The following is a 10469-nucleotide window of genomic DNA, read 5'->3' as shown; positions in this document are numbered from 1 at the left end:
GGCGAGGGCTTAGGCGAGGGCGGGAAAGGCGAAGGGGGAAGGCAAAGGGGATACCCGAGGAGAAAACATAGGAAACTGGAACCCTGTAATGGAGACGCCCAATAATTCTTATATGACCGTTTCATACGCCAAACCGGTAACTGGCTGGTGTGTGCGTTGCCCCTAGCTGGGAGTAGATCATTCTTACTAATAACCTTGAGGTTCCACCCAACAGGCCAGGATTGAGGTGTGGAGATGTAGTGTGTAGGGCCTGGCTCTTCATCTTGCGGTCTCCACCCATCTTTTTACTGTCAGGTTTAATGTTTGGTGGTGAAACACTAAATGGGACTCGTAAGAATCACAACAGAAATGGTACAGACACAAGAAAATACTCCTCCCGAGAGGGGCCAAGTCCAAGGCCGCGTGCAGTCAGGCCAGAGACACCGCCCCTTCCGCCTTACGTCTGACGTCACGTGGCGCGCGCGGGCTGGCGAACGGAGTTGGGGCTGGGGCTTGCTGCTCTGGATACGCGTAGGCGTCCGGCTTTGAAATGCAGCGGGATTTAGTGAGTTTCCCGCTGTCCCCAGCGGTGCGGGTGAAGCTGGTGTCTTCAGGTTTCCAGACTGCTGAGGAACTCCTAGAGATGAAACCGTCCGAGCTCAGCAAAGGTAACGACTTCTGATGGCAAGTTGAGGCACACGGACCTCCGTCTGTGCCGCCTCCATCTCGGTTCTTCCGCCTTCAGGCTTCCACCCACTTTCCGCCAGTTTCCTCCGCCCGAGGCTGCATTTGCGACGTGAAACCGCTCCTTGAATCCAATTAAACTTGTGATGGTTAGGGCTGTGGTCCTGAAAACATTCAGTAATTGCTTTCTCTACCCGTGCCTGCTGAATCCTCTTGAGGACTAGCTAATTTATTACCCCAAAGAACCCTGTTAACGTGGATTATTATGTCCAGTAGGCTGATGAAGGAACAGGTGGTTAAGTTACTTTTCGTGATGACTGGGCTAGGAAAGGTGGAGCTAGGATTGGTACCCAGACAGCTGGTTTAGTGTTAGCTGTTCCAGAATCCAAGGGGCAAAGGGATTACATTTGAGAAATGAAGGATTCCTGATAGGACTAGAGGCAAGAAAGGGAGCAGAATCCCCAGCACCTGGAGAAAGCAACAAAAAGAAGACATTGCTTCTCTCCTGTAATTCGCTGGAAAAATGAAACGAGAAATCCCAAACCTCTCATTTCAGAGCACTGTAGATTATACATTGGTGGGAACCTCTGAATCATGAGGAATACAAAAATGAAACTGTCTGCGGCCAGTCTCCCTGTACGCATTACACGAGGGTATGCTCAGAACCGCTCTTAAGATAGGGCAACATTTTAAGTCCTTGCCATTAACAATGGAAAATAAGGAGGTTTCAACTCACCATTAAAGAATAAATGTTGTAGACCCAATGTTAAGTCTTACACTGCATACTGTTTCCCAGCGTTTTTGTGTGCTTAAAATTTTTATTTGTTAGAACAAGCAGCTGCAGAGGGAGAGGGAGAAGCAGGGAGCCAGATATGGGGCCCTGGAATCATGAACTGAGCTTCAGAAGGCAGTCGCTTATCCGACTGAACCCCATCCAGGCACCCCTGTCCCCCAAAGCTTGATGCGCTCTTTGTCTTTCAACAAGTTGGTTTTACAGAAAATAAATGAGAGAATCTGCATGATAATGATAGCTAACAGTTACAGAGCATTTTGGATGGCCTGAGTATTCTACCCAGCTATTCAACATGTATTGTCTCATTCCCGTTTTACAGAAGGAAAGATATGAGGCAAAAAAAAAAAAAAAAAAAAAGTAATTCATCCTTACTTAGTAACTTCATAATGAGTGATTCAGTCAGGGTTTACAAACCCAAGGAATCTGACTCCAGAGTTTCTGCTTTTTACTGGATAGGATTTTCATTTCCTTATCACCATTATTGTCTTTTATTAGTGCCAAATTTATACTCATATCCTAACCAAATCAGGCACTGCCCTATCAAACTCATAAGTGATGTCACCCTCACTTTTTTTTTTTAAAGATTTTATTTATTTATTTGACAGAGATCACAAGTAGGCAATGAGGCAGGCAGAGAGAGTGCGAAGCAGGCTCCCTGCTGAGCAGAGTCCCCCCCCCCCCAACTCGAGGCTCCATTCCAGGACCCTGAGATCTTGACCTGAGAGGAAAGCAGAGGCTTAACCCACTAAACACCCAGGTGCCCTTCACCCTTGCCTTTCATTATTCCTTTCATTAACAGCTTGTTTTGTAAATGGCCATTTTCTCTTCTCAAGCCGTATTGTTTGATAGGAATAAAATTGTATAATTGAGGAAGCGGAAGTGTATTTTTTTTTTTTAAGATTTTATTTATTTGACAGAGATCACAAGTAGGCAGAGAGAGAGGCAGAGAGAGAGGGAAGCAGGCTCCCTGCTGAGCAGAGAGCCTGATGTGGGGCTCGATCCCAGGACCCCAAGATCATGACCTGAGCCAAAGGCAGAGGCTTAACCCGCTGAGCCACCCAGGCGCCCCCGTAAGTGTATTATTTAAAATATTTGTGCATCAAATAATTGTTCTCATTAAAAAGCTTGGAGTGATATGTGAATTTTTCATGATAGTGTTTCTATGAAAAGTTTTTATTATGAATAATACATGCACATGCACTTCCTAAAGTTAAATCTTGTTTTAGGCAGTTAGAGGCCATTTTCATTCTCTTCTGAAAAGTAATTTAGATGCCTTATTAGATCAAAATAACTGTGACTTCAAGGGTGCCTGGGTGGCTCAGTGGGTTAAAGCTTCTGCCTTCAGCCTGGGTCTTGATCCCAGAGTCCTGGAATCTAGCCCGAGTATGGCTCTCTGCTCAGCAGAAGCCTGCTTCTGCCTCTCTGCCTACTTGTGATCTCTATGAAATAAATAAATAAAATCTTAAAAACAAAGAAACAAAAAAAACTATGACTTCATAAAACCAAAAGAGATAGTAAAAGGACTGACTGCCAGTTTGTTTTTTTTTTTTTGAAGTAAAGATTTTATTTATTTATTTGAGAGCACAAGCAGGGTGAGCAGCAGAGGGAGAGGAAGAAGCAGACTCTCCACTGAGCAGGGAGCCTCATACTTGGCTGGAGGCAGACACTTAACCAACTGAGCCTCCAAGGCACCCCTTGCCAGTACATTTTTATTTCTACTTCCTGAGATACTCTTGTAGGTACTCAAATGCTTTAGAGGTTTAGATTTCTGAATTCTGTTTTTGAGGTAATAAATAGATCCTTTAAGTATGTAAATGCTAAGAAAATATAGATAAATGCCTTTATTAACTTGAAAAATTCAATAGTTAATGGAATGTTTTATTTTTATTTTTCTTTACTCTTGGCATCACTCTTATCTAAAAATTAAAATTAATAAAGACAACCCAAAAGCATGTTAAGACTTTTAAATTTCTGGGGCGCCTGGGTGGCTCAATGGGTTAAGCCGCTGCCTTCGGCTCAGGTCATGATCTCAAGGTCCTGGGATCGAGCCCCGCATCGGGCTCTCTGCTCAGCAGAGAGCCTGCTTCCCTCTCTCTCTCTCTCTCTCTGCCTGCCTCTCTGTCTACTTGTGATCTCTCTCTGTCAAATCAATAAATAAAATATTTAAAGAAAAAAAAAGACTTTTAAATTTCTAAAATCAGGGTTCGAGGTTTTGCTTTGTTTTTTTGTTTTTCTTCTTTTACTTTCAGAAGTTGGGATATCTAAAGAGGAAGCCTTAGAAACTCTGCAGATTTTAAGAAGAGAATGTCTTACAATTAAACCAAGATACACTGCTACAGCTGAGTCAGGCAAGAAGTGTACAGCACTGGAACTTCTTGAGCAGGAGCATACCCAGAGCTTCATAATTACCTTCTGTTCAGCACTAGATAATATTCTTGGGGGTGGAATACCCTTAACCAAAACAACAGAAATTTGTGGTGTACCAGGTGTTGGAAAAACACAATTATGGTAAAGTAAAATGTTCTCTTCTTAAGGGTAGGCTTAATGACATTTTATGTAAGTAATAGAATATGGTGCTGTGGGTCTACATTCAGGAGCCCAAAAATGCATGTATGTGCTCTTATTTTTTTGTGTGTGTATGCATGCACACAAAAAAATCAGTTTACCATTTGTGTTACTTCAGTACTGCATCTTTGAATTGGTATAATTATTTTGGTATCCGAAAATGTTTCTTTTGCAACATTGTAATGTGATCATTAGGGTAAACAGGTGGTCTTCTATTTTATTATATTTTTATTACATAATATATATAACGTAGTATAAAATATGAATGTTGTATTTATTATAATGTATTTTATATGTGTGTATTATAATACATATATTTATTGTATTTTTTTATATTAATTCCTGAGGATATATTTGAAGGTAGGTTTAGTATGAGGAAGGGTTTAATTCCCAAAGACCTAAAAACCACTAAAAAAGTCCTTAGTCATGGTTTTATGGGTACACCCTCCCCCTAATCCAAGTTATCAGTTGATTCACATATATTTGGAGCAGAAAGTTAGCCATATCTGTTGCCTAATGTGGTACCTAATGGGTGGTGATGTGGAGTTTGAAAACACTGCCTGAGATGATTATGATAATGATTTGGTCATTCAGCTTTCTCTTGACAGTATGCAGTTGGCAGTAGATGTGCAGATACCAGAATGTTTTGGAGGAGTGGAAGGTGAAGCAGTTTTTATTGATACTGAAGGAAGTTTTATGGTTGATAGAGTGGTAGACCTTGCTACTGCCTGCATTCAGCACCTTCACCTTACAGCAGAAACACATATGGGAGGGGGTAAGTTAGCAAGTGATCCTTTCTCTATAATAAAAGTAATTAACATTCCTCTCAAGCCTCAGCAGAAAACAATTTGGAACGTGAATCTTAATGACTCGACAGTGTCCTGGTGTTAAACTCTCAGATCTTTTTTTTTTTTTTTTTTAAGATTTTATTTATTTATTTGACAGAGATCACAAGTAGGCAGAGAGGCAGGCAGAGAGAGAGAGAGGAGGAAGCAGGCTCCCGCTGAGCAGAGAGCCTGATGCGGGGCTCGATCCCAGGACCCTGAGATCATGACCCGAGCTGAAGGCAGAGGCTTTAACCCACTGAGCCACCCAGGCGCCCCAGATCTTTCTTGTAGACTTAGAAATGCCACAACCTAGACTGGCCTTTTCCCTTTTCTTCTTCTCTTATGGCCCTCACTACTACTACTACTACTACTACTACTACTACTACTTCTTTTTTTTTTTTTTTTTTTAAGATTTTATCTATCTATCTGAGAGAGAGAGCCAGAGCAAGCACGAGTGGAGGGAGGCTCAGAGGGAGAAGCAGATTCCCAGCTGAGCAGGGAACCAGAGGTGGGGCCTAGATCCCTGGACCCTGGCATCATGACCTGAGCTGAGCACAGATGCCCAGCTGAATGAGCCACCCAGGTTTCCCACTGAAGATAGCTTTGAAAAACCATGTTGGAAATATTTAGAACATTAAGGTGATTGACTTTAGAGGGTTCTGAGTAGAATGTAATAGACTTCATGACTGTGTTAAGTTTTTTTTATTTTTCTCATGTAGAACTATTGTTTGATTTTTTAAGAAAACATATAAAGGTGATTTCAATTTAAATAAATACTCAAAGGTATTTAAGTTCTTGCTTTTTAAATTACTATTAAATGGTTTCTGGTTTGACTGTTTTAGTCTATTTTTTGGTTGTCCCGTCCTCATTCTTTTTTTTTTTTTTTTTAAAGATTTTATTTATTTGTCAGAGAGTGAGCACAGGCAGACTAAGAGTGGCAGGCAGAGACAGAGGGAGAAGCAGACTCCCTGCTGAGCAAGGAGCCCGATGTGGGACCCAATCCCAGGACGCCGGGATCATGACCCGAGCCGAAGGCAGCCGCTTAACCAACTGAGCCACCCAGGCGTCCCTCCCGTCCTCATTCTTTAGTAATTTAAAAAAAAAACAATACTTTTGGGGGTGCCTAAGTGGCTCAGTCGTTAAGTGTCTGCCTTCAACTCAGGTCATGATCTCAAGGTCCTGGGATTGAGCACCATGTGGGGCTTCCTGCTCAGCGGGGAGCCTGCTTCCCCTCTCCTGTTTACCCTGCTTGTGTTCTCTCTCTCACTGTCTCTGTCAAATAAATAAACAATATCTTAAAAAAAAAAAAAGCAAAAAAACCAATACTTTTCATAAGATGCTTGTATTCCCTTTAAATGAATGTAATAGCTGGATATTTTAATTTTCATATGAGTACTTGGTGTCCTTTTTATTTATTTTTATTTTTAAAAATATTTTATTTGAGAGAGAGAAAGCATGAGAGGGTCAGAGGGAGAAGCAGACTCCCCACTGAGCAGGGAACCCGATGTTGGACTTGATCCTTAGACTCCAGGATCATGACTTGAGCTGAAGGCAGTGGCGTAACCAACTGAGCCAGCCAGGCACCCCTTTTTATTTTTTTTTTAGAGATTTTATTTATTTATTTGAGAATGAGAGACAGAGTGAGCGAGCGAGCACGAGCAGTGGTAAGGGGTAGAGGAGAGGGAGAAGCCGACTTCCTCCTGAGCAGGGAGCCCAATGCAGTACTCTATCCCAAGATCCTGGGATCATGACCTGAGCAGAAGGCATATGTTTAACCACCTGAGCCACCAGGTACCCCTAGGTGTCCTTTTTAACTAATGACCAGTATATCTACTGAAAGGCCTTAAAGCTACCCGTGTCACAATGTGTATTTGTAGTAGTGTCTTAAAACCTTACTGTGAATATTATAGGTGTAGCCCTGGGATATAAAGTCTTTAGTGATTGCTGTGTGATTAAGTTACTATTTTTTGGTTAAAAATGAACTTTTATATTTGTAATAAGCAGTGCTTTCTGAAATTTAATTTCTTGGTTTTTTTTTTCAATGTTAAAACTTAAGGACATTTTAAAGTGCAGTAATTTTAAACTGGTTTCTCTCTGTAATATGTATAAAACCAAACCATTTTTTCTTTTTAAGATTTATTTATTTATTTATTTATTTGAGAGAGCACCAGCAAGGGGGTGTAGGGGGAGAGAATCTCAAGCAGACTCCCTGCTGAGTGCAGAGCTGGATGCAGGTCCATCTCCACACCCTGAGATCATGACCTGAGCCGAAATTGAGTGGGATGCTTAACCAACTGAGCCACTCAGGCACCCTGCCAAAACTTTTTTTTTTTTAAAGATCTTACTTATTCATTTGACAGAGAGACAGAGATCACAGGTAGGCAGAGAGGCAGGCAGAAGGAAACCAGGCTCCCTGCTAAGCAGAGAGCCCGAGGGGCTCAATCCCAGGACTCTGGGATCTTGACCTGAGCTGAAGGCAGAGGCTTTAACCCACTGAGCCACCCAGGTGCCCCCAAAACTGGTTTTTTAAAAAATATATAATCTAGGGAGAATCTTACATTGTTTCTACTTAAATATCAAATTATGCTATAGTAATAATGGGAAAAAGTTACCATAAGGGAAAAAGATGCTTCTTTTGAACATTTTCCCTTTAAACTCTTAATTTGCAGTCCTAGTTAAAAAAAAAAAAAAACAAGAAAAGAGAAACTCCATTATGTTACTTCTATTTAATGGAAGTGAATAACTAGAAATATGAAAAGGTAGGCTTTAAAACTCGAGTTCTATATGTGTATAAACAATTTCTAGATACCCCAGCATGTAAGGAAATAGTGGAGAAGGTGAAAATAAGAGGTCAAGAATTATGCAGTAGTAGTTTATACTAATTTTGTTTTAATTTTTTTATTTTTGAATTAAGGTGAATAGTTCTCTTATTCACAGTGAAGCATTTTGTTACTCAAATGTATTGTTTTCCTACAATCACCAATATATCAAAACAAGTAAAACTGATTACTTTATTTAAAGATTGTTTTGTTTATTCTAGAGCACCCAAAAGCTTTGGAGGATTTCACTCTGGAAAATATTCTTTCCCATATTTACTATTTTCGTTGTCGTGACTATACAGAGCTGTTGGCACAAGTTTATCTCCTTCCAGACTTCCTTTCAGAACACTCAAAGGTATGGCTCAAACTACTGAAATACAGCTAACCTTTGGAATATCTTTGGAGGTGTTTGATTAGCTTGAAAAATAAGTAAATAGTATAGTGTGGCATAAGCCTGTTCAAAAATCTTTCTTCCTTGTCCTATAATTTATACACAATTTTTACATTTATACATGTTTAACATATATTCATATATAATTTATGCCCAAAGTAAGAAATTGAAATAATACAGAAAGATGTTCTGTCTCCAGTAATGGTGGAATAGCTTCTAACAAACTATTTAGAAAGGTATAAAATGGAAAAACTTCCTTTCTACTGCTTCCTAGTATCTCTCCCTAAAGTTGACCACTATTCACTGTTTCTTTTGTGTCTTCTCAAAAAATTTTTATACATGTTGCAATATTTATCCACTCATTTTTAGTATTTGTTAGTGGGATAATACTGTAATTCGGTTTTGCACCTTCTGTTTTTGCTTAGTGTTTTGCTGGATAAACCTTTTCATTCTTTTTTTTCAGCTACTATTATTTCATTTTAAGAAGGTGCTTTTGCTGTTGGTGGGAATGTAAAATGGTACAGTTGCCTCAAAAAAATCGTATGGTGGTTCCTCAAAAAAATCGTATGGTGGTTCCTCAAAAAATTGAAAATAGGATTACCCTGTGACCCAGCTATTCAACTTCTCTGTTTATTACCAAAAAAATTGAAAACAGGGTCTTGAAGAGATATTTGTAAACCTTTGTTCATAGCAGCATTATTCATATTACCTAAAATGTGGAAGCAACCCAAGTGTCCATTGAATGGATAAGCAAAATGTGGTATCACACACAATGTAATAGTATTCATCTTTAAAAAGAAAAGAATTTCTGACATATGGTACAACTTGGATGAATCTTGAGGACATTATGTTAAATGAAATAAGCCAGTCAAAAAAAGATACACTGTATGATTCTACTTATATGAGGTGTGAAGAGTAGTCAGACTCAGACATAAAATAGAATGGTGGTTACAAGGCCCTGAGGGGGGAAGGGGAAAATGGGCAGTTATTTTTTAATGGAAATAGAATTTCAGGTTACAAGATGAATATTCTATGTATTCTACTACATTAAAAAAATTGGGGGGGAGAGACTCAGTACCTTAATTTGTTTAATCCTCCTATTGGTGGTCTTTTAGATACTATTAACAGTGGTTTGGAGATAATCCCTACATCCCTACATCCAAGGAGACAATCCTTGGGGTTCATTTGTAAGTATGTTTATGGGATAAACTCTTTTTTTTTTTTTTTTTAAGATTTTATTTATTTGAGAGAGAGAGAAAGTGAACATGAGCTGAGGGAAGAGCAGAGGGAGAGGGACTCCCCTTGAGCACTGATCAGGGCTCCGTCCCAGGACCTGAGTTCATGACTTGAGCTGAAGTCAGATGCTTAACCAACTGAGCCATCCAGGTGTCCCTGTTTATGGGATAAGTTCCATTCCAAGTATTAGAATTATATTAAAGAGTATGTGAATGTTTAATCTTGATAAATATTATACATGACAGAGACTGTCTTTGACCAAACTTCAGTAAGCCTCCTCTGAGACTTTTTTTTTTAAAGATTTTATTTGACAGAGAGATCACAAGTAGGCAGAGAGGCAGGCAGAGAGAGAGGGGGAAGCAGGCTCTCTGCTGAGCAGAGAGCCCGGGGATTGATCCCAGGACTCTGGGATCATGACCTGAGCTGATGGCAGAGGCTTAACCCACTGAGCCACCCAGGTCCCCCAATTTTTTTTTCTTTTTCTTTTTTTTTGTTAAACACATACTGCCCTTCAAAAAGGTTGTGTCAGTGGATGAAAAAATAAGATGAAACTATATGTTGACTACAAAAAACCCACTTTAAGGGTGCCTGGTTGGCTCAGTCGTATTGAAGTGTGTGACTTTTTTTTTTTTTTAGAGAGAGTGTGAGTGCAAGGGGCAGAGGGAGAAAGAGAATCAAGCCACATCAGGCACTGGGCATGGAGCCTGCTTAAGATTCTCTTTCTCACTCTGCCCCTTGCACGCATGTGCATGCTCGTGCTCTCTTCCAGATAAATAGTTAAAAGGATACTCAGTATGCCAAGGTACCAAATTTTGGAGTAGCATGTCCTGAACTCCATCCAGTTCAATAGCTTTAGCTTTTTAATTTGGACTTTGGCCCATGTTGAGTTAATTTTTTATATATAAGTATAAAGTAAGTGAAGTAAGTGTCCAACTTCATTTTGTATGCAGACACCCAGTTGTTCCAGCACCATTTACTGAAAAGACTATTCTTTCCCCATTGAATGGGCTTGGCATCCTTGTTGAAAATCCGTTGACCATAAATGTGTGGGTTAATTTCTGGACTCTATTAATGTATATCTCTGTTCTTTGCCAGTATCACATGGTTTTGATTAGTAGCTTCATAGTATATTCTGAAATTGGGACATGTGTCTTCCAACGTTGTTATTTTCAAGA

At 39.9% G+C, this 10469-nt stretch overlaps 1 protein-coding gene across 3 annotated transcripts in view; it reads left to right on the top strand.

The window, feature by feature from the left end:
• The first annotated feature begins 461 nt into the window (after positions 1 to 461).
• The window catches only part of RAD51C (RAD51 paralog C), a 36681-nt gene continuing 26673 nt past the window's right edge, over positions 462 to 10469 (top strand). For all 3 annotated transcript variants that reach the window (XM_032871931.1, XM_032871930.1, XM_032871929.1), the window contains exons 1-4: positions 462 to 647; positions 3706 to 3964; positions 4630 to 4796; positions 7889 to 8022. In XM_032871931.1, the coding sequence (XP_032727822.1) occupies positions 530 to 647; positions 3706 to 3964; positions 4630 to 4796; positions 7889 to 8022 (678 nt within the window). In that variant the 5' untranslated portion in view covers positions 462 to 529. The remainder of the gene's footprint in view (positions 648 to 3705; positions 3965 to 4629; positions 4797 to 7888; positions 8023 to 10469) is intronic.

Source organism: Lontra canadensis, unplaced genomic scaffold (assembly GCF_010015895.1).
Source record: "Lontra canadensis isolate GAN:19392208 unplaced genomic scaffold, GSC_riverotter_1.0 scaffold43, whole genome shotgun sequence".
In the NCBI taxonomy this organism is placed as follows: Eukaryota; Metazoa; Chordata; class Mammalia; order Carnivora; family Mustelidae; genus Lontra; species Lontra canadensis.
The sequence above is the reverse complement of the archived record's forward strand: the minus strand, read 5'-3'. Positions and strand labels throughout refer to the sequence as shown.